General features: G+C 39.2%; 1 protein-coding gene across 6 annotated transcripts in view; it reads left to right on the top strand.

Annotated features, from left to right (window-relative positions):
* The window catches only part of PCDH15 (protocadherin related 15), a 1,703,323-nt gene that overhangs the window by 1,477,669 nt on the left and 197,794 nt on the right, over positions 1 to 27,860 (top strand). For all 6 annotated transcript variants that reach the window (XM_078434112.2, XM_078434113.2, XM_078434110.2 and 3 more), the window contains one exon: positions 26,106 to 26,411. In XM_078434112.2, coding sequence (XP_078290238.2) covers positions 26,106 to 26,411 — 306 coding nt within the window. The remainder of the gene's footprint in view (positions 1 to 26,105; positions 26,412 to 27,860) is intronic.

Raw genomic sequence — 27,860 nt, 5'->3', positions numbered from 1 at the left:
GCTTGCTATAAAATAAATATAGCAACTAAAATAAATTATAAAAATAAAATCTTAAAGTTGGAAAGCAACATTCAAATACCTTTTCCAGAATAATCTTTTAATTTTAAGAGTTAGGAAAGTCCGTCAGAAAGGACAGATATTGTATGTGGATTGTGAGAAACTTAACAGAACACCATGGGGGAGAGGGAGGGGAAAAATAGTTACAAACAGAGAGGGAGGAAGGCAAACCATAAGAGACTCTTAAATACAGAGAACAAACTGAGGGCTGATGGGGCGGGGGTGCGGCGGGGGAGAGGGGAAAATGGGTGATGGGCATTGAGGAGGGCACTTGTTGGGATGAGCACTGGGTGTTGTATATAAGCCAATTTGACAATAAATTATATTTTAAAAAATTTTTAAATAAAAAGAATTAGGAGAAGGAGGACCCAAGGCCAAAGAATGAGAGCTCAAACTAAGATCCTTCATTTCTTAGGATGGAAGAGCTACATCTTGACCTACGTCACAGAGAGGGCCCTACCCACCTTTCCAGTGCCCCTTAAGAATCTTCCCTTAGATCTGCACACTGCACTGTGTGTTATCTACATCATGTCTGATCCTGTGAACCCAGTCATATGACATTGCATTACAATGATACCATTTATTTTTTATGCTTGAGTCATAATATGTTATTGTAATGATGAAACTGATTTATATACAAAGGAAAGTCTGATTTTGTTTGTATGTTTTATTTCTACCAATATTCTCTCATTTAACTTTTGTTTATTTTTTAAATATTTATTTATGGCTTATAGAGACAGAGAACTGAGTGGGGACGGGCAGAGAGAGAATCGCCAGCAGATCTCTGCACTGTCCTCAGCTCAGAGCCCAACGTGGGGCTCGATCTCACAAATCCTGAGATCACAACCTGAGCTGAAATCAAGAATCAGACATTCAACTGACCGAGCCACCCAGGCATCCCTACTCATTTAATTTTGAAAAGAAAAATAATTAATAAATTAATTATTTTTTTTGCAAAAACTCTCTAACCTGATATTTATGAGTAATACAAAGAAATTTTTACAAAAATTTTTAAAATACAAATTACCATAAAGTATCTAAGGAAGTTTATTTTTAAAAAACAGAACTTATGTACAATGAACAAATTCACCAAATCGTTCAAGAGATAATAGTTTAGATGTTCATACTGTAAGCAGGCTGTGGGTTCTTTGTGCAACTCACTCTTTTTTTCAGCCTTAGTAAGACATGAATAACAAATAAAATTGTAAGATATTTAAAGTATACAATGTTATATATATGTATACATATATTAAGTGATATATACATCACTTTTCAAAATGTATACATTTTGAAAGGATTCCCCCAAATGATGTGTAGCTCACTTTTGATATTTAATAAGACACATGAAGTGGTGGGGGAGGGGGCACCTGGGTAGCTCAGTCGATTAAGTGTCCGACTTCAGCTCAGGTCATGATCTCATGAGTTTGTCAGTTTGAGCCCCATGTCGTGCTCTGTGCTAACAGCTCAGAGCCTGGAGCCTGTTTCAGATTCTCTGTCTCCCTCTGTCTCTGCCCCTCCCCTGCTCACACTCTCTGTCTCTGTCTCTCTCTCAAAAATAAATAAACACTAAAAAATTTTTTTAAAAAGACACATGAAGGGCAATTTTTTTTTATTATTTTTGATAAAAGTAAATAGAATGGCATCTGATAATAATGTTATTGAGCTCATTAGGTTCATTCCACAGTAATTTAAATTTTATAAGAAATTCAAAATAGTCACTAGTGAGCTCCCAGGATATTAAGGACAAAATGCCATATCATGTAGCCCAACAATCTTCAAATTTATGTCCCTTTAGAGAAGAATTTACTCTTCTTCTTCCAAAGCCCAGAATTGACTGTGATGTTTACCACCTGGCTATTATTTTTGTACCTAAAACTATGCATTAGGGTGTTATCCACTTCTCTTTCTTTGACTTCCCTTATCATTTAGTTATATAGTCAAGACTCCATGGGAAATAAAAGAAACATAATAAATAGGAAAAAATAGTACAGGTAAGGGATACCAGCAGAATCATGGGATTACTAAAAGCATATTTAGAGAAATGCATCAACACCAGATACTTCTTACCATTTCATTGTAGATAAAAATTAAACACAGAATAATAACATGCAATTACCCAAAATTGGTTATTTATGAAGTACTTCACTCTCATTTAATTGAGTTATTCATTGAGTGTCTTGGTGCTAAACACTTCCCGCTTTGCAGGACTTTATCTTGAATAGTGCTTACTGCTGGTAGGAGGAATGGGGGAGGCACAGAGGGGAAGACTTGGCTGAAGAGGGGTAGATAGGAAATTAAAATAGAAATGAAACAAAACCAGCATCTTTAAGGGATATCTGCACTGCCATGTTCAGTGAAGCATTATTCATAATATCCAAGGTACGCAAACAACATTAGATGTTCATTGACCCATGAATGGAGAAAAAAAATGGTGGTATTTGTGTACAAAGACATATTATCAGCCTTAAAAGCGGACAAAATCCTGACGTTTGTTAACAATGTGGATGAACTTGGAGGACATTACACTACACAAAATAAACCACACAGACGAATATGGCATGATTTCACACGTATATAGAATCTAAAAAAGTCGAACTCATGGAGGTAGAGAGTAGAATCATGTTCGCCTGGGCACTGGAGGTTGGGGGAATGGGGAGATGTTGGTCAAAGGATGCAAATTTTCAGTTAAAAGATGAGTGAGTTCCAGAGATCTCATGCTCAGAATGGTAACTGCAATTGATAATAACGCAGAATACTGGAAAACAATAGAAATGATAGAAATGCCAGAATGAGCAGTTTTCCTTTGTCCTTTCAAATCAATTTTTTATTTAAAAGATTCCAAAAAAGACAAGAATACCTACCTTCCCCTCTGAAGTCTCGAATTATTTGAGCCTAATTTCCTCTAAGTAATGGGATGTGTATTTCAGGTGGAACTATGCACACCTAGAAAACATCAATTAAGGGTAGTCTTGGTCCAGAAGATGCTGAAAGTCAATGTTAGAGCATTGAAAGGACATCATAAGAAATGAAGAGATTAATGAATTAACACAGTTCAACACAGTATAATTGGTCACATAAATTTAGTTGACTGTTCTTTATTTTAACGTTTATTTATTTTTGAGACGGAGAGACAGAGCATGAATGGTGGAGGGTCAGAGAGAGAGAGGGGGACACAGAATCTGAAACAGGCTCCAGGCTCTGAGCTGTCAGCGCAGAGCCTGTCGCGGGGCTTGAACTCCTGGACCGCGAGATCATGACCTGAGCCGAAATTGGACGCCCAACCAACTGAGCCACCCAGGTGCCCCTTAGTTGACTGTTCTAAGCAAGTTTACTTTTCTGGTTTTTCTCTTTGTCACTCAGTTGGAAATCACACCTCCCATGAGTGCAAGGGTAATTTACAAGTGCATAAAACCTCTCACAGACTTAACATCGACACTTGGTGCTTCCCATTTTTACTCTAAAGAAATATTATAGATAAAAATATCCAGAGAAAATATTCTAGAACAATAACATCCTAACTTCCACAACTTTCTTTTCTTCTTGTATTTGGCTTCCTGTCAGCCAAATTCCTTTTGAAATAAGAAGCAAAAAGAGTATCTTGGACTTTGTTAGGATTTATTGGATATAAACACATGGCAATGGATGAGTGCCAAATGGGTTTTTGAGAGACTGTCTAGATTCCACAGACATCTGTGGGCATTCAGCTGTATTTGTTATAACACATTTATTGCAAAACATTTTTAGGGGCACCTGGGTGGCTCAGACAGTTAAGCATCCGACTTCAGCTTTGTCCCATAGTTCGTGGGTTTGAGCCCCACATCAGGCTCTGTTGGGACAGCTCAGAGCCTGGAACCTGCTTCAGAATCTGTCTGTCTGTCTGTCTGTCTCTCTCTCTCTCTCTCCCCCCACCCCACTTGCACTCTGTCTCTCTCAAAAATAAACATTTTAAAAAGTTTAAGAATATCACCATCATTAACTAATATATATATTGATTACAACATGCCAGATACTGGTCCAAGCGCTTTCTCTGGGCTACCTTATTCAATACTTGCAAAATCTGATGCAGCAGGTGCTAATATTATCTCTATACCTGTAGACTCCAAGAGGTGAATCATTTCCCACAATCGGGTAACTGGCAGGTGGCGGAATCAGTTGCATCAAGCTGTGAAACCCTCAAGAGTTTGTATTTATCTTAATTGGAGGCAGCCTAAAATACTGGATAAGAGCGCTTTGCATTCGACAGTCTACCTATATCGAATTCTACCTATATCACTTAGCAACTCTGGGGCTTGGGGCAAACAATCTAATCTACCTGAAACTAAGTTTCCTTGTCTACAAAATGGAAAGCGTAGGTCTAGTTTGTAGGGTCACCAAGGCTTGAAGCAGAGAATCTGCAGTCCCCCAACCATAATCAGAACGCTGAGAGCTGGTGCGATCGTAGTAAGGGTAGCATCAGTGCGTTTTGTACACTCGGATTATGAGACCTAACGTGAGATTATTTCAATCTTGATCCAGCCGTCCGTGGCATGAACCATTTTGCTAGGCTCGGTATCATCCATACGTTTCAAAAGCACATCATTCATGCCTTCATAAAAGTGGCTGGCAGTGTTGTACCCATCACTGATGACCTAAGAAGCCTGCTGCTTACCCTCAGAGTCTTGTCTGGTTTGAGGTTCACTGTGCTGTCATCTGGGAAACATTTTTTCTTGTGTCTTAACCACTGAAATGCTGTACAGCACACATTTAACACTGAATATGTGGGATAAATGAATGAATGAAACCATGTATGATGGAATCCAATCAAATTCACACATAATTATTTTGTATTTTTATGCACTGATATATTCTGTCTGATATAGGAGTGGGAAAAATAACACTGCTCAAAAAAATTAAATTAATATTTACTGGGATGGAAACCAAGTTGTACACTAAAGCATAAATGGGAACAAAGTACGTTCTCTACCCTTTTAGGGTTTACATTAGATAGCAAATAATTGCTATTATTTACAAGGGCAAATAATTATGTGCGATGTGAAGTGAAAATGCAGAGACCAGTGTGTGCAAAGTGCTGTGCATCACAGAAAAGTAATCTGTTTCAGTTCTCAGCATTTAAATGATCCTATAAATGCATGTTTAAATTTATGTCTGTTCATTTCATTTGATAAAAATAACATTGTTCTGTGTCTTCACAAAACCATATTTCAGAGAAGTACTCCAATGAGAAAATGTTCATTGTTTATAATGTGCTTCCTTGAAGAGTGAAAAGAGTTCCCTGGTCTCGATCCTTCCAGTGTTTTTTTGTTTGTTTGTTTGTTTTTTTAAGTTTATTTATTTTATGAGAGAGCAAGACAGAACGAGCGGGGAAGGGCAGAGAGAGAGAGAGGGACAGAGAGAGAATCCCATGCAGGCTTCGCCCTGCCAGCACAGAGCCCAATGCAAGGCTCAAACCCACGAACCCTGAGATCATGACCTGAGCCGAAATCAAAAGTCAGATGCTCAACCGCCTGAGCCACCCAGGCACCCTTTTCCCTTTGGTGTTTATTCCTCCTGCCGTATACTCAAACCTAAGCTTTCCGATTTCAAACCACGTTTAGTATTAAAGTGTGCACCTTTACCTCAAAGCCTCTTAAAATAGATTTCTTGCTTATTTTGATACATATGAAATGCCAAAAGGCCTAGGTAAAAGTGATCTGCAACAACAGAATATTGCTTAAGTTTTAGAGCAAATAACTGCATCCAAATCTCCATATATTGGCACACTCAGCTCTTAGGAACTCTGCCGTTGTAACTGGGTAGACGTATGTGGATCACCGACAATTTTATGTAGAATTCAAAATCCAGATTTGAGATGTGACCGTCAGTCTAAGGGTCATGTTTTTCCATTATCTCTCTGAGCCTTGTCATACATGCTGACAGGCCATGCTTTTATAAAGTATCTACTCATATAAAATCAACTAAGACAAGGAATAAGAGTATCTTGGGTTATTTTAGATCCAATTGTTTTCTTTTTGACCCAGATGAAGATTGATTTTAGTTTATATCTGAGACTAGTGTTCACGATCTTATCAGTTAAGCAAAGTTTATATATTTTTTTCAAGCTTCTATCAGTTTTCAGTGAAATCACTTTTAGGTAATCTGAGCTGATTTGCATGAGCAGTAGGATTTAAGGCATGTATGGAATGGTATTGTGCACTCTTTAGTATATTAATTATTATATAGATTAGCATGGCGTGATAATATAGATTAGTGTGGGATGAGAATGAACAGAGCAGGAGAGAAAGTGAGGATGATGAAAACTGATATACTAGGAAAAAACAAAGTGTTATAGTGGAAAATTTGGGTTGGAGTTTCTGTTCCGTTACTTAATAGCTATACAAATTGCTAACTTATTTAATTTCTTACAAAATCAATTTTCTGTAAAATGAAGGTGATCCTAATAACTCTCTTACAGGTTTGATGTGATGATTGAGATAATGAACACAAAAGCAGCTTTTAAACTGGAAGGTACAATACAAGTATCTAAATTACTACGTACATGTGCATTCATCTACATAATTATGTCTAATTGGCATGTAGCACTTCCTTAATATCTGCATTCAATATCCACCTTTATTCACAGGACACATTTAGTAACAATTCAGCAAAGATTTGACATAATACTTTGTATTTTAGTTTTATTGTTTAAATAAGTAACCTTTGGCATCTTTGCTTTGCATCTTTACTTATTTACTTAAATAAGTAAATTTGGCATCTTTGAGAGTAATTAAGTAACCAGTAGTGGGTAACATATCTTATGCTTCTGTGTATTTAACACCAAGCGTGGCATTTGTCAAATACTATATATTTAATACATGTTGGTAAAATGAATGATTAAGGTAACAGTTCTAATATTAAGAACAAAGAGTAATATAACAATTTTAACCCCCATAAATTGGGTTAAGGGTTGTCTTTCAGAAAGATTAATTGCAAACAAGGATTTGTGGCAGGGAATGTTTATAGAGCACTTAAAGACCTAAATATTTTCCCACTTTACTGTCATGGCATCTCTGATAGAAGTGAGTGAGAGTTAACTGTAACATAACTAATGAGTAACACAACTGGGAGTAAAAAGGTGAACTTTTCAGGCCAAAAGTTTGGTATTCTTTTAAATGCACTATTCTAAGATAAAAATCCAGGGGGTACAAGACTCTCCTGATCAGAATATCATTGCTCACCCAGCACCAAGACAACATTCACAAGTGTTTCTGAGTGTAGGCTACATAATATTTTGCTCTGCCTCCTTTGGAAGAGTTTGAGTGTCTCATTATAAAGGAGGAAATGATAGCATGTTATCAGTATGTTTTTCTGTTTAATACAGGTTGCATCAATATCTTTTCTAGTTTAGTTGGATGGCTGTGATCCTCTTTATATGTCATTTATCCATTCCTTGAATGAATATTTATGAAGTGTCCATTATGTATGGAGCACAATGCCAGGACCAATGGAAGGGTGTCTGTCCCCATGGACCTCACAGGCCAGTGAAGTGTGAGATGTTATGGATATAAACACACCATCGGATACAAAAGTAAAAGTTGTTGTGAGCCCACTGAGGGAGGATAGACATACTCCGAATGTGTATAATTGGGACCCTCCTCTACATAGAGAGTCCTATATACTGAGAGCACCTGTGAAGGGAGCTGGTTAGCTCAGATCTGAAGGATCAGTAGATTACTGAGAAGACCACTCCAAATAGAAGAAGATGCAAACACTAAAACAGGGGGAGAAAAAGAAATTTTAGCATGACTGAATAAATAACTCATAAATAGCTCATTAAGGCAAGAGTACAGCAATGGAGATAATGTATGTTGCCCTTTTCTCCCAGAAGCCTGGGATGTGAATGGATTGCAGTAAGATGACAGACATTATAGGAACTGATTATTCTTTTAATTTTGTTTTTTGTTTGTTTGTTTTTTGTAATGATAAACTCTTCATCAGGTTTGAAGGCTGATGGGGATAGACTCAGGAAATAGTGATGTGGAAGATTCTGAAAAGAGACACAACACAGTCCCCAGGGCATAGCCCCTGGAAATGTCAGACAGAACTGCATAACTTGGTGAGGGTTCTTCTCAGTTTCAGCAAGAGGAGGGTGGTGACGACAGGGGCAGATGTTGGATGATTTATTGGCGTATTTTGAAATGATTACCTCCAGCTCTCAGCATTGTCAGTGAAAGCAGATAGCCCTGAGTACACTGTATACTGGATGTCGCAGGATTTCACAGTATGACGTGCATTGACTTTGCTAAAAGTGGTGTGTGTTTGTTTGTTTTTGTTTTTGTTTTTTTTTTGGGGGGGGGGCAGTCCTGGTATCACCTCCAATGAGCTGGCAGCAGGGTAAGGATGAATGTGAGGAGATCGCCGGCAATGTTCTGCAAAGGGAGGTTTTTATCTTTCAAACTGAATCCATGAAAGTCCCGAGATGCTGTATAATAATAATTTTCAAGGTGTGGGTTTCTGTGATATGGCTCTTCGTTTCCAAAATTAAAATAAGTCTTTCAGAGTGAATTCTGAATTGTTTCCAGGTCCTCTTAATGTCTTTCTCTGGGGTCCGATCTAAATTAAGGTGGAATAATTCATAATGATATGCTACACTAACAGCCCCCCTCTTTAAGAAAGTTCATAAATAAATGGCATAGTTATGTCCTAAATTCAAATTCAAGTTCTCTCATTGGCTAGCTGTAGACACCTGAACACATCTCTTAGCTTTTCTGCAATCTTCTTGTTCGTAAAATGTGATCACTAGTAACTGTCTTGCTGGGTGTTTGTAAGGACTAAAAACATAGAAAAGATGTAAAATTCACCATAGCTAGGATGTTCACTATTATGTGAAAATTAGATTCAAAAATAAAATATGAGTTACGTCTCTGGCAGTGGGGATAGGTGTAGACCATTATTAGCTTAGGTCAGAGCCATCAAGCCATAAGGCTTTTGTAACGTTGAGGCCATACTGTAGTTCTGTAGATGAGTATTTCATTTGAATACAATGAATGAGTGATATTGTAATGATTCTAGCCGTGTGTGTGTGTGTGTGCACACGTGTGTGTGTGTGTGTGTGTGTGTGTGTGTGTGTGTGTGTGTGTGTGGATTCATTATATCCCGTTAAACAAGGAGTCTGTAATCTAATAAAAAGGCAATACAGAAAGAGGCTCATACTGGATGCAGAGATGCACCATCCAGTGCCCCTTCCAGGAAGGATGGAATGTTGTATCTTCTGGGAGTGATGGAGGCAGACATCTTTCCGCAGCCAGCTGCTTCAAGGATTACCTCAGCTGCAGAGAGCTGCCTTGCCCAAAGTCACACCCTTCTCAGTGTAGCCCACATCCTGACCGGTGGCCACATGTAAAGACCTGGCCATTGGGCCATTGAGAGTGACCCCAACAGGAAATTCTAATCCCAGACCTCTTCTGCACTTGGCCAGCTCTGTCACTGGCCCTGCAGACTAGTTGGATTTCTCCCTCAATTCAATCCCGCTTTCTTCCTCTGATCTTTACATGCATTGATCATGAAGGTAACCCCAGTAAACCACTTGCAACTAATTTACATCTCGGTGCTTCATAGGGAACACAATGTGTAGACAATGATCCTTATATAAACGTTTTTCCTCAAGTCATATAAGAATCAAAGACGGGAGGCTCTCTCTCTCTCTCTCTCTCTCTCTCTCTCTCTTTTTTTTTTAATCTGGATTCAGACTACAAAATAAATAAATAAAAACAGGCAATATTTCTTTGGCTTGTTTTCTCACTATTTAGTTTATGATGTCTCAGAAGGATTAGTTCATTGGGATTCTGAAACCTGGGCTGGAAATATTCCCTGTGGGTGTCATAATTCACCGTGTGGATATATAGCGAATACAGTCTCTTTTTCACTGTCTCATTCCCTCTATCTGAACATTTTTATGAGGAGCTCCTGTGAGCCTACAGTCTTCTCTAATGTTTTTATGACTCCTCAGTATCCGACTCATCCAAGTCCGCACAGACAGATTTCTGTCAAAAGCGATCAGTCTTTATGAAAGTAGCAAGAGTAATGCTTCCTCTGTGCAAACCAAATCAAAGTGGTTCAGACTTGTCATGTTGGACGGTACCTTCAGTCTCCATTTAGATTCTTCAGGCTCCACATTTGAAATAAGTCAATAACTTTCTGCTTTATTATCTGCAAAGATTGGTAGACAGGTTATAGAGTTTCAGCTTTACAGAACAGTATACTTTATTTTAACTTCCAATTTTTATCTATTTTTTATGCCAGACGTCAGTGCTTTTGTATCACTTAATTATAGTGACTAGATCATGGTTTTTAAATTGAGTCTTTTTTTTATGTTTGTTTTTGAAAGAAAGAGTGTGAGTGGGGGAGAGGCAGAGAGAGAGGGAGACACAGAATCTGAAGCAGGCTTCAGGCTCTGAGCTGTCAGCACAGAGCCTGGCACAGGGCTCGAACCCACAAACTACGAGATCATGACCTGAGTCAAATTCGGACACTCAACCAACTGAGACACCCAGGCACCCTATGACTAGACCATTGTTTGCCATCAACATAATTTCACCAAATAAATCCCATTATTCTCAGGAAAATTTTCTGCCTGAACAAGTGATCTTAAGCTGTTCTTATTGAGAATATGTTAACAATAAAAGAATGCATGTCCAAAAATTTTCCCCTATTTTTAAAATCTTCACTTGGGCATATATTCTCTCATTTGACCAAAAAAACAAACAAAACCCAAGAATGTTGAGTAAATATCTTAGTCATTTATACATTTGTAACTTTAAAAAATCTATAAATATTTCTAATATTAAAGTGAACTCCAATACCAGTTTACACCCAAACTAAAGGAAATCGCAATTTGCACAATGCCCACTGGGGGGGGTAATCATTCTAAAATAGTTCCGGACTGTTTCTACCATGAGGAGCTTCCAGGGCTGTGCTCCGAAGGTGACAATGGAAGGAAGGTGGCTGGGAAAGGAAGGCACAGCAGAATGTGAATTCAGCATTTCTCCTCCAAAAGGCAGTTCTCCACTTTGCACATCTTTACTCGTTCATCTGCACATTAACAAGAGTAAGTAAGAAAAGATGGGTTATTCCTTCTAGCTCATTCTTACTCTAAGTGAATGTGATAGACAAGACTGTAGAAAATGCAGTCTTCGGTTACTTCCACTCATTCTTGGAGAAGGAATGAACATAAGATATATATTTCTCACTCTGCCAGTTTGGTGACATCCCAGCTTCGGGAAATGAAGCGTCACTGAAATTGCTAAATTGTAGGACTCACCCAAATAATGACAGATGATAAAATAAGGCCACAGGATCAGAACCTAGATCGGGTTCTACTCCAGTGATATTCTCAGGGGAGGTGACTATGATACGATGGTGACAAATGTATATGAAATGGAGAAAGCCCTTTTCATTTAACAGTTGTTCTTTAGGAATGTGTGCTTATACCTAGTAAAAGGCATTTTCAGAGTACTTGGGGATTAGGCGATATTTTTCTCTCATTAGATGGGTATCATATTGGCCACAGGCATTTTTATTTCTTTTGCCTTCACTATGCATCTGATAATATAATACTTGAATATTCTCCAGAAAATGCAATTATGGAGAATTTCACAGAGAATCCAACCTAGCTGCAACATTGTTTTTTTTCCCCCAGTTTCCTGTTCTGATTTTCTTCCAGCACTGATCCAAGCGGATCGTACGCTAACAAGAGAAAACTCTGTGACAGACAGAAGGGCAGCACTTAGGGGAGAGATTATTCTTGGCTCTTTGGGGAAATGCACGGGCATCTTTACATTTAATACAAAAGAATGCCATATAAAAATAAAATTGAAACTTGGGATTCATGGACAGGATCACAAAGACATCTGAGAAGCAAACTTTTACATCCTCAATAAGCATAGAGGAAATTATTTAACATGCTTTTCAAAAAGGAAAGGAAAACAATACTTTGTGTCAGAACTTGACAGACAAGACAAACACAAACAAAAACAGAAATGCCTGGGCCAAGCAGATTATTATATGAAATGCGATCCATGGTGGTGGTATTTTTCTCTTATGTCCTTACTCAGGAAGCAGTATCTACTGACCTCAACTCCAGAGATGCCCTAAAAGATTTATGCTACATACCAGTTTAGGGAAATGTCTTAGAAAGTGATGCCATTGTGATGGGCACTCAAAGAACAATACTCGCATGAAAATGTTTATTGATGCTATTTTAGGAATTTACAGAGGCCTTTCTCTTGATTAGAGCATTCATTCTCAACAGGGGTACAGCACCCCCAAAATGGCAAAAGTCAGTTCTCGAGACACACACACAGAAAGTACTCTTGTTACGAATAGGAGACAGATGCATCTATGACACAAACAGATAGCCAGTGTCCCTGCGGTGGTGAGATTTCGTGGAGGGGCAGTTGGGCCCTCCGTGAGGGTGTGCAGAGTGAGTCTCAGGAGCCCCGGCTGTGGGAGGTTGGTCGGGAAGTCGAGGAAGGACTCCTGATGGAATCAAGAGGTTTGGTAGAGCACATCTCAGGGTAGGGCCCGGAACATGTTTGTCCACAGAGAGATGAAGCTGATGGGGGAATAAAAGTAGGAGGCTGAGGAGACAAAATCTGATCCCATTATATACATTTCCACCATCACACAAGATGGTGGAATACACCCCAGAATTACCAGATGCATAGAAATAGGGGTAAATACGAAATCATGGGCTGAGTCCCCGAGGTTTCCCTGTCCCACTCCAGGATAATGGGGAATATTCGAGAAAGGTTAAATACCCTGTACAGAAGGAAACAGAATGGCCTCTCCCCTTCAAGGTCTTCCAGCTGGGGTAAGAGTTGAATGTACATAAGACATTTTAACAGGAGAAAAAAGCAATGTTTTATTACATGTGCAGAGGCCCAATAATGAAATGACCAAAGTGGGCAGTTTGTATGCTTTTTGCATGAAGAGACAATAAATTCGTAAAGAATGGACAGAATGAGGACAATGGGTGTTTGGGAGCTTTAATTAGTAGGGAATCCTAAGCAAATTTAGGCTGAGGTAGCAGATTAGTTTTAAAAAAGGAACAAGGCTTGTTTTACAGCTTTCTTGGCTTTAAAGTTCATATTGCTGGTGATAAGGATGTCTGTTTAATTCTAGTACAGGGGGTATTTTTCATATGGGAGATTTGCCCCTGCATTCATGGGGACAGAGGAGGGTCTAAGGGCCCTTGCACCCTATTTCTTAGGTAACTATTATTTAAAGTAATCAATATGCCCAAGTGGCCCATCTGGGGTGGCCTGCCCTTGGCCTCTACAACCTTGCTATAGAAATACAGAAAGACATTAATGAATATGAAACATGAGTTTGTGTACCTGTTGTTTGAAAATGAACCAGACGAGGGGTGCCTGGGTGGCTCAGTCTGTTGAGCGCCTGACTTCGACTCAGGTCATGATATCACATTTTGTTGAGTTCAAGCCCCGCGTTGGACTCTGGGCTGACAGCTCGGAGCCTGCAGCCTGCTTCAGATTCTGTGTCTTCCTCTCTCTCTGCCCCTCCCCTGCTCATACTCTGCCTCTCTCTGCTGTCTCTCAAAAATAGATAAATGTTAAAAAAAAAATGAACCAGATGAAAACTCTTTTCCCTAAGAGTCCTAATCCCTGGGTGTTTACCGTTTTGTGACAAATGAACATTTAGAATTTTCCGTACAGGGCTACATGCTTCTTCCTAATGCTTACTTTTTATTCACCTGGAGTTAATTTACATTCCATTACTAAGAGAACTTTAGGCTATGCTGTAACTCCCTGAACTGGCTTGCTTACTTCAACACTCTGGTCATTTGCAGTAAATACCACCCAACTTGAGAAAGACGGTTTATTTCCATTTGCTTCGTTATCTGTCTTTCTTACTTCTCCTCCTCATTGCATCCGTGCCCCAGGTCCACACCACTCACACCTTCCCCTGCTAGAGTCCAGAGTCCTTTCCCTTATGGTGCCTCCCATTCTCCCGTCACGGAACAGGTGGGTGAGCGATGACTTTGACACCTAGTGTTTGATCGCACAACATTCATCAATAAAAAACAGAAAGTGGTTTGGGCCAAATGCAAAAGGGTTCAGAAGGTTGGGTGGAAAGGCTTCCCAGGAAGAGTTTGAGTGAGGCTGGAGGTGGGTTTTGAAGAATTAGATAGGATTCAAAAGCAGAAAATGATCAGGGAAAGTGAGAGAGGCTGGTGTGTGTTTCAAGGACGATGTGTTACTGTTTGCAGGTTTCTGCTCTCCCACACAGTGTGAGCATGCCATCCCCCCCTCCCCAGCATGGCATCAACTGTGGTCATACAAGGCTAGTCTTAACCAATGGAGAGGGAGCGTTGATGGTGTGTTCCCCTTCCGAGCCAAGCACAGGGAGACATCGGCTTGATTATCTCGTCTCTTATCTTTCCCTTGGTCTCAGGAGGGGCGTGTTCCCATAGAGGCTGCTCCTTCAGCCTCCTTCCCAGACTGGAGACAATCGGGACAGAGGTGTGGGGTGTTTAGGACCGATGCTGCATGAGAAATAAGCATCAATGGTGGCACACCGCTGAGTGTCAGAATTGTTTGAAAGCTGACTGATAGAATAAATAAACCAGGTTGACTAAAACGAGTTGATATCAAAGGGTGAGCTGCGGGAGATCAGTGCAGAAAGGTTAGAACAAGACCCTGAGTATTCAGGTGAAATATGATGTATTCTGTAACTGGTCATAATTGCTTTGACTCTTGGTAGATTCAACAAAACACTGAAGGAAGGCACATGTTGCTTGATAAAAAGAAGTCCTCTATTCAACATTTATTCAGCTAATATTCATTGACCACTTACGAAGAATAAGCATTCGAAGGGCAGCTACGATCAACCGTTTCTCATGTCCTCAGATTGTGTCATGTGTAGTGTAGGAGATAATCAGGGAATTGCCTTATGTCCTAGAGCTAAATAGACACAGAATGGCACGCGATCTCAGTGGAAGACCCCTGTCTTGACTTGGGGGACCAGGGAAGACATCCCAGATCCCTTAAATTGAGGTGTGCTCTGTGCTGGAATGGAAAGAATTTAAAAACACTAAAAAAGACATCGGTTTGGAGAAAAATATGGGCAGCTGTCAAATCTTTTATGTGGGAAAATACTATTTACTGATTTCTCTGGGTAGAATTTATCTTTTCAGATTTGGAAGGATGGCCTGTAGTAATAGCAAGTAAGAAAATGGTCAGTGTGAAATAATGCTTCAAGCCCTTTCAGCTCCTTCCATAACGATTTTAAAGCCTCACAACTTATGAGAAGGTTATGACCATTCACCCATTGAGGTGTGCATTTGTTTCCCAATCTGTGGTGAAATTACTTTCGAATTGTCAAATGCAACTGAAAGTTACCATTTTTTTCTCTTCTACTTTCCAATGGAATGTCTTTTTGATTTTTTCAAACATGCAACTGACTTTTCTCATGCCAGACATAGCAAAACATTTCTCAGTATGTATCCATAAAATCATCAGACACATTTCTTCATAGAAATTCCTTTATCATGTGTCAATACAACCTTAATTTATGCATCAAAGGCCTTAAATGTTCACCATTGTTTCTTATAATATCTAAAGTGCCCTTTCTTTTCTGCTATTTATCATGTAAGTTTTCTTCTATTTGTGTTTATTACACTAAAAACACTGTGTTGACAGGCTTGATGATCTTTCATGTATGAATTATTTGATCACTACAGACAACAAGTTATCAGGAAAAAAATGTTGAGAACAACAATGTTAATAGAATAATAGACTCAGTGTACCAAATTAAACATGATCCTAAGGAAAATGAAATGTATAAATGAGCCAAATAACAATAGGCTGATTTATTTTACCCAAAAATATTCTGTAAGAACTTTAGGACGGAGTTGAGCTTTTTTCAAAATACAGTTTCTAAGTAGATAATGAAAAACCCATAACAATAAACACATTATTTTTCGTTGATTACTTATACAGCCCTAAGCATGCTGCAAGTGTGTTCAATTCCCATGAGAGACAGTGAGATAAATATTCATCATCATCATAATCTTTTTAAAATTTTTTTCATGTTTATTTATTTATTTTGAGAGAGAGACAGAGAGTGCATGAGCTTGGAAGGGGCAGAGAGAGAGGGAGAGAGAATCCCGAGCAAGCTCCACGCTGTCAGCACAGAGTCACATGTGGACCCTGAACCCCTGAACTGTGAGGTCATGATCTGAGCCAAAATCAAGAGTCAGATGCTTAACCACCTGAGCCCCCTAGGTGCCACCGCCTCCTCCTCCTCCCCTTCCTCCTCCTCACCATCATTTCACGGATGAAGGATGGGAGCTGAGAGTGACCGTCTCCCCCAAAGCCATGGGTGGATATGGGGAAGCTTTGGCTTCTAACCTAGAGCTAAAGCCTGTAAGAAATCACATGTTTACATATGCGTTTTCTAGATTCCTAGGCATTAAGTATTAAATATCAAATATTCAAGTATTTACTAGTTGATGAAAAACATTTTCACTCCGGTATGTTTTTGGTGATTTGAGGTCACACACACTTGCTGCTCTCTGGCCAGGCGGTCTCTGCCATGGCTCAGTGAGGAACGTAAGGCATCTGTGGAGAGAGGAAAAATTTGCTGGCACCTTTACTCACTCACTCCCTTCTCTCCTTACACACTCATAATCACAGACCTTGATATCACTCAGCTTCTTTAAAGAAATAAAGACAGCCACTATTTTATGTATTTTGAAGTTACTAGACAATTGTAAAAATGTATTTCCGTTAGTAATGTCATGAAGGGTACATTGCCCAACTGCTCCTTCCGACCTCCCCGCTCACAGCTTCTGTTCCCCATGTGTAGGTGAGATGCACAGACTCTCAAGTTGCTGTAAAAGGCAAGCAAAAAGTAGAACTCAGCTATGTCCGGCCTTCACACCGGGCTAACCAGGTGCCGCGTGGGGGTTCACACCTGTCTGATAGCTGCAGTTTCTCTCTGTCCTCAGAATTCTTCTTATGTGTTTGATTTTTGTGGGAAGAAACAGAAATCATTTTATATCTAAACATTAATCGGGGTGGGTATGATTGTAAAACATACTCTAAATCAGAATTAAGCACTGAAAGAACTCACAAGTAATCTCTCCAGAGACTTCTCAATGGAAGAGGTTGTAGATATCGGACTGTTCCCCAAGGCTTTGTCTCAGTAGCTTCCACCCATCTAAAAGGCAGGTCTCTATAGAGTTGGTAGGCCCCCCATGTAAGTATCCCACGAATGGTTTCTACTTCTATTGATGTGAAATAATGCATGGTTGGCCACTCTAAAAAGATAATGGGGGGGGGGGGAATGGGATGAATATAATGTGTAAGAAATACATTCTCCAGCTCCTTTTTTAAGTAGTATGCTATAAAATGGCGTTCAACAGTCAATAAGTTTTATTTCAATAAATGCCCTTATACATCATCTGATTTCTTTCTTACAGAATTACTTGGTTGTCGTTAATATACTCTAACTTCAATCCTAATGATTAAGGATTTTCCAGAATTTTTTCTAGTAAATATTCAAAGTTTTTTCCAGTGAGGTCTTTATTTGACCTCAGACTATCAGCCAATTTCTCAACAATAGGCATTCACATAGTAGCCGCAAATCAGACCCCATAGGAAGGTGTATATTACAAAATGCGTTAGCCGTGGACAGATGATTATAAAGTTGCAGCTATTCCTGTTTATCGCTTTGATGTAGTACAAGGAAGAAGAGATGTGTGATTTTTCTTATTAACAATTTTAATTAACTTTTAATTGATTTCTGGGAAGATAAATGGTTTCATTATAGCATCACACACTGAGCTCCTTGGCTAGATATTAAACATCAGTGCAAACTTCCTGACAAACTGCTGATAATAAGGGATTTTATGTTCGGTTATCTTGTCTAACATCTACATACTCATCTGTAATAGTAAATAAATGGAACCACCTTGCTTTGCCAGCCCATGTCACCTAACTTAAAGGACCTTTTTTATGCTCCTCTATTAATTAGGAGACGGAAAAGGAAGGAAATAGCATTTTGCAAACATTCCAGTTCCTTTGTCTCTATTAGGTGTGAGTCGGTTTCCGTAACATTTTTGGAGTATTTTCCTAAAGAATATTACAGCCTTTTATTCCCTGAGCATCAAATGCACATCCTTTCTTGGAAGCTGGGCACTCAGGGAATTAAGTTGTGGTGAACTGGGTCAAAACGTGTGTGTGTGTGTGTGTGTGTGCGCGCGTGTGTGTGCGCGCGCGTGTGTGTGTGTGTGCGTGCACACGTGCGTGCAGGAGGGCACACTTGACGTTGAACATATTAGTCAAATTTCATACTTCAGCTGGCTTCGAACTTTGAAACCCTATTATGAGGATGCCCTCCCTAACATTTATTTTTGACCCACCTGTTGAATAGGTGTTTGGATATTTCCTCTCCAGAAATCATCTCACTTTAGGATACAGATGGCTATATTTTGGAAAAATCCGATACATGGAGGGTCGTGAGACAGGTTCCTTCTGAAAGGACCCATGGTTTTGGGAAAAGAGTGTAAACCAAAAGTGATACAAAGAGGCTTTTGTTGACCATGGAATTCTGATTCCTGACATGACCTCCAAATGCTGGGCATTTTCCTAGAGGTGGTACAACCGGAACCCCGGGATTTGAATAATGGATGGATGTTTGGAGTTTCAGAAGTGAATGAGGGATCATCGTGGCAAGCCTTGAAGAAAATGTCAAAAAGTATATACTGAGTCCTAGGGAAAGGTGGAGACTTGATTTGACCTGTGTGTAGAGCTTGTACAGGAGAGTGAAGAGTGAGACGAGGCTGAAAATGTGGGTTGGAGTAAACCATGCCCAGGCGTCTTGACTGCTCTCCAGAGTTTGCTCAACATGTTGAATAGAGAGAGGCTACCTCTCTATTGCTTGGCATTTCTAAATCTGGTGCCTTAGGTATATCCCTCCAGAGCGTCACTTTGTTCACTTAAAACAGTGATGACATGGGAGGAATTACGAAGTCATAAAACATATTACCTTCTCTTTCGTCTCAGTTTCCCAAATCTGTTTATTTGAACACAGACTTCCCCTCTGTCTTTGCCTCCTCTTACTTTTCCCCCTTAAAATCCATTCTAACATGCCATGAGTGTAGCATAAGGAAAACTCACACCTGGAGTTCCTTTATCAAAGCCAGGCCTGCAACCTGATATTTCATTCTCTCCCCTTGGCCTTTTCTATCAATTTCAGCCATTTGGAAAAGCCTCCCATTGGCCTGCTGAAAGCATATATATATATATACATATATATGTGTATATATGTATATATAGATGTGTGTGTATATATATGTATACACATATATATACGTATATATATGTGTATACATATATATACGTATATATATATTTATATATATAGATATATATATATATATTTTTATGTTTTCTCTACCATTTATTATTTTACTATAGACCATTTTAAGAATCTCGACATGGCTGAGAGGATGCATCATCATGATAGACATTTTTTAATTTTTTTAATGTTTTTATTTATTTTTGAGACAGAGAGAGACAGAGCATGAGCAGGGGAGGGGCAGAGAGAGAGAGAGAGACACAGAATCTGAAGCAGGCTCCAGGCTCTGAGCAGTCAGCACAGAGCCCGACGCGGGGCTCGAACTCACAGACTGTGAGATCATGACCTGAGCCGAAGTCAGACGCTCAACCGACTAAGCCACCCAGGCGCCCCATACGTTTTTTTTTTTTTTTTTTTTTAAGTAGGGTTTCATGCCCGGCATGGAGCCCAACATAAGGCTTGAACTCATGACCCTGAGATCAAGACCTGAGCTGAGATCAAGAGTCGGACGCTTCACTGACTGAGCCACCCAGGCGCCCCACAATAGGCATTTTCAAGTGCGTCCTGGAGAATAAAAAGTCCATGCAAAGAAATATTGCATGAAAAGCACCGTGGACACATTATTAAAAGGAGGCCTTATTCTTGGCATTGCTCAGTGAGCTGTAGCAGTAGTTAACAAATGGTGTGCCCCTCAAGATACTAGTAAGTATTCTGCTAAACAAGCAGTAGTGTGAAAGGGTCTGTGATGAAATTCCTTTGGAAACTGCTGTTAACACTTGGCGGGGTTTGAAGTTATCAACGACTAACCCTCTACTTCTAAACTCACCTACACAGGTCTTCTACGGATGAGACTGGAATTGTAGGCATCCGTCGGGGAAGAGCTTGCATAGCTAAACAAGCAAACCATAGAGTATCTTTATAAATAGATCCTAAATGAGACAGTTATCCAATTCTTCCCGCCACATTCTCCACTCTCAAGTGAGAGAGGAGACAGAGCCAGGGCCATGGTCTTGCTAACCTGTCCTTCCTCTCAACAAGATGAAGCATGGGGGAGGAGGTTCCCATTCAACAATCCTAAATAAAGAAGACCTTTTAATCCAGCGCTTCTGTGAGCTGATGTGCGTTAGGAAGTTCCCAAGGGAAAACATGGTTAATGTAGCAGTTTGGGGAATGCAGCAGGCATGATTAGGAGGTTCTTTCTGAAATGCAAGTTTGCTTTTATATCCCAGTCTCTTGTCAGGGTGAGTGTCCTAACGATCCTCTAGACCAGCTCTTTGCATCATCAAGATGAAGTTGTTATCATCAAAAGGTGAGGTCTTTCTCAGGTCACTTGTAGGTACTGCGTCTGCATTGTTCCGATATTAATTGTTGGGTTAAATCTGTAATAATGTCAATTTACTTAAATTTACATGTATCTTAGTCAATGGAACAGAAAAATGGCATTGCAACTAGTTTAGAGAGAATCATTCCAAAGCTATAGTCTATCTTACTCATGTTATAATGACGATCTGTGCCACGTTTGTGAATTTTATTTCTGACATGCATTGCGGTAGGAAATGAGATTCAAACTGTTCTCCCACTTCACATATTTTATTTTATTTTATAGTTGAGAGATCTGGGACCTAGGGAGAAAAAGTAACATACCAAAGTTAATGACATCAAAAAATAAGCTGGAAACACTGAAACCAATCAGCATTTCCACAATATAGCAGTCTCTCCTTATATAACAGTCATTTGCCACCTCAGCCTCCATAACCCCCTTGTCATTCTGCAAAATTCTATAAGTACAAAGGTATCCACTTGTGATCATGTGCTTGTTTACGTCGTGATAAAACACTACTATGGTCTTCTAAAAAATTCTGTTTTTCAGCATAGACCTGGAATCAGTGGTTTCACCAAGGTGATCAGAGTCCTCGATGCAGTTCTTATAATTCCACAGTTTTTGGTTTCAAATTCTTACCCACAATTGCAGAGGATAATAAAGCAAAAATCAAAGTAAACCCGAACAATAGATGTACAGTGAATAAAATACTCTAAGAAACCTTCCAACTACTACATAGAAGTGTGAATACACCCACTTATGTGTGCTAGTCTATAGCATTCATTTATGAAATGTGCCAGATGCTGTACTAGGAATTGAGCGTTCAGTGAAACCAGAACAGCCCAGACCATACTCTTATGGCTTACCTTGTGAAAAAGGAGAGAAGTTCTTACACAAGTAAGCACGCTGATAAAGAGATAAATTTAAATTATCCAAAGTGGCATAACCGACAGGTACTCGGAGCTCTCGGCCTGTGTGACGGGAGAGTCTAATCTCCTTTTCAGGAATCGGAGAAGACTGCTTTGAGCGAGTGGTATTTACACTGACACGTGAAAGATGAGTGTGAGGAGGTGGTAGCCGGGTAGTGACAGCAGAAGCCGAGGTGGCAGAAGTTTCTGGAGAAGTTTGGGGGTTGGAGGGAACACAGTGAAAGCATTTTACCGAACCTCTTGCCCGTGGATGGTGAATTTGAATACTGCCCAAAGCACTGGAAATCATTGAACGATGTTAAGCAGAGGACTGATGTCATTATTTCCCCTCTATAAAAGGTCTCTCTGAAGGGATGTAACTAAAAGAAAAGAATTAAGAGGTAATTTAGCTGGGGCACCTGGGTGGCTCAGTTAGTTAAGCTTCCAGCTCTTGATTTGGGCTCAGGTCATGATCTCACGGTTTGTGAGTTCCAGCCTATGCTGACGGCTCAGAGCCTGGAGGCTGCTTTGGATTCTGTGTCTCCCTCGCCCTTGCCTGCCTCTCTCTCTCTCTCTCTTAAAAATAAATAATAAAAAAAAAAAAGAGAAGTAATTTAGTAATCTAAGTTGTAGTCAGTGGTGGCTAGGACCAAGGTAATTAGGAGTGAGATAGTATATGTGGGTGAAAGCAACACATTATAGACAGACAGGGATTATTTTGTAAATGACACTAGGTCTTGGACCTTGGTACTTAATATACCATGTATCACAGCCTGCAACTGAGCCTCATACGTAGTTTTAAACTTGCTTTCTCAAATTGTTGCATGAATGAATAATTGATAAGATAAATGAAGGAGATATCATAAATATCTACTTTCTTTCTTATATAACCTAGTATGTTAGTAGGAGGACCATTTACTGAATGGCGATTGTTGGAGGTGAACAAGATTTGGAAACAGAAGAAATCGAGAGTTCAGTCAGGAACATGTTAAGCTTCTGATTCTATGCTAGACAGAATAATGGCCCCCAAATATGTCCCACATATGAATATGTTACCCTGCATGGCAAAAGGAACCTTGTAGATGTGATGAAGGTTAAGGATTTCAAGATAGGAAGATTTTTCTGGATTGTCCAGGTGGGTCATAATGTAATTGTAAAAACCCTTCAAACTGGAAGAGGATGTCAGGAGAGTGGGTCAGAAGGTTGAGATGGAAGAAGAAGGAGGAGAGAGTCAAAAGTGAGAGGGACTTGACTCTCCATTGTTGGCTTTGAAGATGGAGGAGATGTGCCATGAGCCAAGGAATATGAGTAGACTCTAAGCTGGGAATTGTCCTCACATGACAATGGAAAACTAGGTGGGGAAGCTCAATCCTACAACTCAAGCAACTGAATTCTGTCAACACCTCCAACGAGGAAAGGGAGCTTCCCCGACAGCCTCCAGAAAGGATCACAGCCCTTCCTGTGCCTTGATTTTAGCCTGATGAGACCCGTGTTGAACTTCTGAAATACAAAGCTATAAAATTATAAACTTGTGTTTTGTAAACTACTCAATTTGTGGTCATTTGTTATAGCAGCCACAGAAAACTAACACAGATATGCATGAGGCATTCTGGGAGGTATCAGCCAAGCAGCCCGATGGATATAAAGCAATACATACACACACCCAATACACATACACACACACACACACACACACACAGAGCCACTTTACTCAAATTGAATCATTCTATAACACATCTTCCCTTATATGGATGAATAAAAACATATTTTGAACAGGGATCATTTAAAGTACTGGTTATATAAACAATTGCTTTTGTGATCTTAAGAATTCCCACAGACAGGGATGCCTGGGTGGCTCAGTCATTGAAGCACCCAACTCTTGATTTCAGCTCAGGTCATGATCTCAGTTTGTGGGGTCGAGCCCCACACCAGGCTCTGCACTGATAGTGCAGAGCCTGCTTGGGATTCTCTCTTCCCTCTCTGTCTGCCTCTCCACTGCTCTCTCTCTCTTCCAAATAAATAAACTTAAAAAAAAATTCCCACAGATAGCAAAATGTCACTGAAATTTCCACAAATGTTGGTGCTAATAAATAAGACCTATTTATATTATATTACTGGATTACATTTTTCTATTTACTTACGCAGTGATTTCAGACAAAAAAATAAGTGTTTTTCCCCCAAAGGGGGATTAGTGTTGTCATTTAGTTTTTCCTCTAAGTGACGAGCTTGACTAATTTGTCAATAATTTGTATGGCAAGTTCTAGGCACACAGTAAAAGTAGAAGAACATGTGTCTATGGAAACTCTTCAGGTCGTTCATGGTGTTTCTTCCTCTCTGGGCATTCCTGCAATCCCTCCTCCGTCTGTTCTCTGGTTTAGCCTCGAGAGGTAATGACCTCCCAGGGGAATTTTTGTTTGATGAGTCAAATGGACAAATCCTGCTGTGATGTCAAGTTACAAACATGGCTTTCACATCTTGGACTTCACCATTTCAGACAAGACAGAAGCGTTCTGCAATGCCCCCAAGACGCTTTGCTAGGGTTTGTAAAAGTGGAGGTACCTCTGCATGTGTACTGTTAAAGCACATCCTGCTGCATTCAGGCTTTCTGGACTATAAATGATTATTTGTGTCCCTAGCTCCTAATGCAGTCGAGTGTCTTGTCTTCCTTCCTTTCCTTAGCAACAGTTTGGGGCACAATTACATAGCATCTCATGGCTTCTAATATTTACTCCAGTTTCTTTGGAAAAAAGTAACACGAGGGCACCTGTGTAGCTCAGTCGCTTAAGCGTCCAACTTCAGCTCAGGTCATGATCTCACGGTTCGTGGGTTTGAGCCCCATGTCGGACTCTGTGCTGATAGCTCAGAGCCTGAAGCCAGCTTCGGATTCTGTGTCTCCCTCTCTGTCTGCCTCTCCCTCACTCACGCTGTGTCTCTCTCTGTCTCAAAAATAAATATTTTTAAAAATTTAAAAAATTAAAAAAAAAGAAAAACAATAACAACTATTTAACACAAAATGCACAGTAGCTGATAGTGACTGTTAAAATTTATATCACAATTGAGTTTGGATAAGATTATTTCTCATAACACTCTATTAGAATGTTTACTCAAAATTCACACATTTTATTTGATGCAAAGTGATTTTTATGTGACTTAAAATTTTTGGTTACTATGTTACTATCATATCAATAATTCTCAATTACCATTTGGAGATTGTATTGTAATTTCAAAGAAGAGTCCTTTGCAGGTGCTTTACAGTTACTACACTTATACTCCCATTTGGATTTGGGGGCAGATTTAATTTTAAATCTTAGTTTCATGTGTTCATTTGTTCTAACCTTCATTAATCCCACAGGTATTTATTAAGTAGTTTTATACGTGAGACATTGTACTAAGAACTGGGGCCCTGTACATTGATTTCTTATGTAACTCTAAGCAAGATCATTAAATTCCATAAGCCACAGTCTTCTCATTTGCAAAATGGTACCAATTATATTTATTCATAAGAACATGGTGAGGATTGGGGCACCTGGGTGGCTCAGTCAGTTAAGCGTCCGACTTTGGCTCAGGTCATGATCTCATGGTTCGTGGGTTCGAGCCCCGCATTGGGTTCTGTGCTGACCGCTCAGAGCCTGGATGGAGCCTGTTTCAGATTCTCTGTCTCCTTCTCTCTCTGCCCCTCCCCTGTTCATGCTCTGTCTCTGTCACAAAAATAAATAAATACTGGGGCTCCTGGGTGGCTCAGTCGGTTAAGCGTCCGACTTCAGCTCAGGTCATGATCTCACGGTCCGTGAGTTCGAGCCCCGCGTCGGGCTCTGGGCTGATGGCTCAGAGCCTGGAGCCTGCTTCTGATTCTGTGTCTCCCTCTCTCTCTGCCCCTCCCCCATTCATGCTCTGTCTCTCTCTGTCTCAAAAATAAATAAACGTTAAAAAAAATTAAAAAAAATATATTAAAAAAAATTAAAAGAACACGGTGAGGATTAAATGAGATCATGTACATAGTGCTTGAAAAAAATATATATGAAAATTAATATATAAACTGCTTGAACAAAAAGTAATGTAGCATCTTAAGTTGTCATCTAGTAGGTTATGTTAAATTAATTAAAAACTAGACATGTGTTTCTTATTTTTGAATTCAAAATCATTAAAGAAATGGTGGTCCAGGAAAAATTCAGTATTATTGTAATATGAGTTTTCTGTCATAACATAATGTTGTCATTATGTTCTGGTCATTTTGAATGAAGAAAAATTAGTGAAACTATAGTATATTTCTTTTCATGTTATAGACTTTTGCATTACATCATCATTATTTTTTTAATTTTCTCCTTAGAGAGAATATTCAGTTAAAAATACGCCATAACGTATCAACTACCCCTTCTAGCAAGGCAGCGTAACAAAGTATAATGTGAAAAAATCATGACAAACACACTATGTGAATTCCTTTGTTTTTAATTTCTATGCAGGCAACAGACCCTGATGCAGGAATAAATGGCCAGGTGCACTACAGTCTGGGCAACTTCAATAATCTCTTTCGCATCACATCTAACGGGAGTATTTACACAGCAGTGAAGCTTAACCGAGAGGTCAGGGACTACTATGAACTTGTCGTTGTGGCAACCGATGGGGCGGTTCACCCGCGTCACTCAACTCTGACGCTGGCCATCAAAGTGTTGGATATTGATGATAACAGTCCCGTGTTCACTAACTCAACATATACTGTCATCGTAGAAGAGAACCTGCCAGCCGGGACCACCTTCCTTCAGATAGAGGTGGGTAGAAGACGCATTAATTTCATGAATTCCACATTTTAATATTTCCATTAGTGTCAGGTTGCAGATTTAGCAAATAAAAAATCAACACACCAAGTTGAATTCCAATTTCAGATAAACAGTGAGTAAATGTTTAATATAAGTGCCTCTCAGATATTACATATTGTATTTTATCTAACAACCTTACTTCAGGGATATACCAAAAATTAAGAGGAGAAAAGATACATTTGTAAGAAATCAAATAACATTTGTTAATAATTTTTTTAATTTATAAAATTAATTTTACATATTTATTGTAAAAATTGACAACACAATAGTCTATAAAGAAGAAGTTAATAATCTCCCACTTTGTACATCCAGGATACCCAGGATTAAATTTTTATATGTATTCTGTGACATTTATCTTTGTACTCCCACAATATCAATATTTTTATATTTACATACGTGCAAATACGCATGTGTGTGTATGCATATATCCATATATATATATATATATATATATATTCAAATAAGTGTTTCCATGTATGTATATATGCAAATATGTACATATGCAGCCATATGCATATATATCTATGTATGTGTATATTCAAATAAATATTTTCATATATAAATATATGCAGATATGCATGCATGAGAGTGTATGCATATATACCTATGTATGTATATGTAATCAAATAAATATTTTCATATTTACATATATGCAAATATGCATGCATGCCAGTGTGTGCATATGTACGGGTGCATGTATATATTCAAAAAAGTATTGTCACATTTTCATATATGCAAATATGCATGTATGCCAGCATATCATGTATACCTATATATATTCACAAAATATTTTCATATTTACATGTGTAGAGATTTGCCATATATTTTACAAAAGGGGATATTGCTGAACCCATTGTTTTTACTCTCAGTGCTCTTCAGAAGTCTAACTGTCCTGTTTAACAGTGTCCCCACATCCAAGCCTGTTTTTTCAGTCCTCAGCTACAATACTACCAGAAACTCTGGACATTCTGATTCAGTACATTCATTTGGCCCAGAAATCATTTTAAGCAACCGCCCCTTTAATTCTGACACAGACGGTCTACGAAGGATATTTTGGGGGGTGGAAAAAAATCTAGTCCTTCCTTGACCTGCCATCCACAACTTGAATGTTGTTAGCATGGATTTCAAGAACTTGCAGTTTTTTCATAATTCGACTCAATAAATATTTAGGCCAAAACATTAATCAATCTGAAAAAGGCAGGTGCCAACCAGGGAAAGGGCCCTATTTCTCCATTTATTCTTCTGTTCATCTATTCATTTATTCATCCATTTATTCATCAAGCGTATTTTCACTGTATATTGCATGCATTTATCCTCTGCTGCACTTGAGCGATTCCAGTGTGGATAAGACAGATTTCATGCCTTCCTGGGGTTTTCAGCTGGGTGTGGCAAACAGACAAG

Source organism: Panthera onca, chromosome D2 (genome assembly GCF_046562875.1).
Source record: "Panthera onca isolate mPanOnc1 chromosome D2, mPanOnc1 haplotype 2, whole genome shotgun sequence".
Lineage (NCBI taxonomy): Eukaryota > Metazoa > Chordata > Mammalia > Carnivora > Felidae > Panthera > Panthera onca.
The sequence above is the reverse complement of the archived record's forward strand: the minus strand, read 5'-3'. Positions and strand labels throughout refer to the sequence as shown.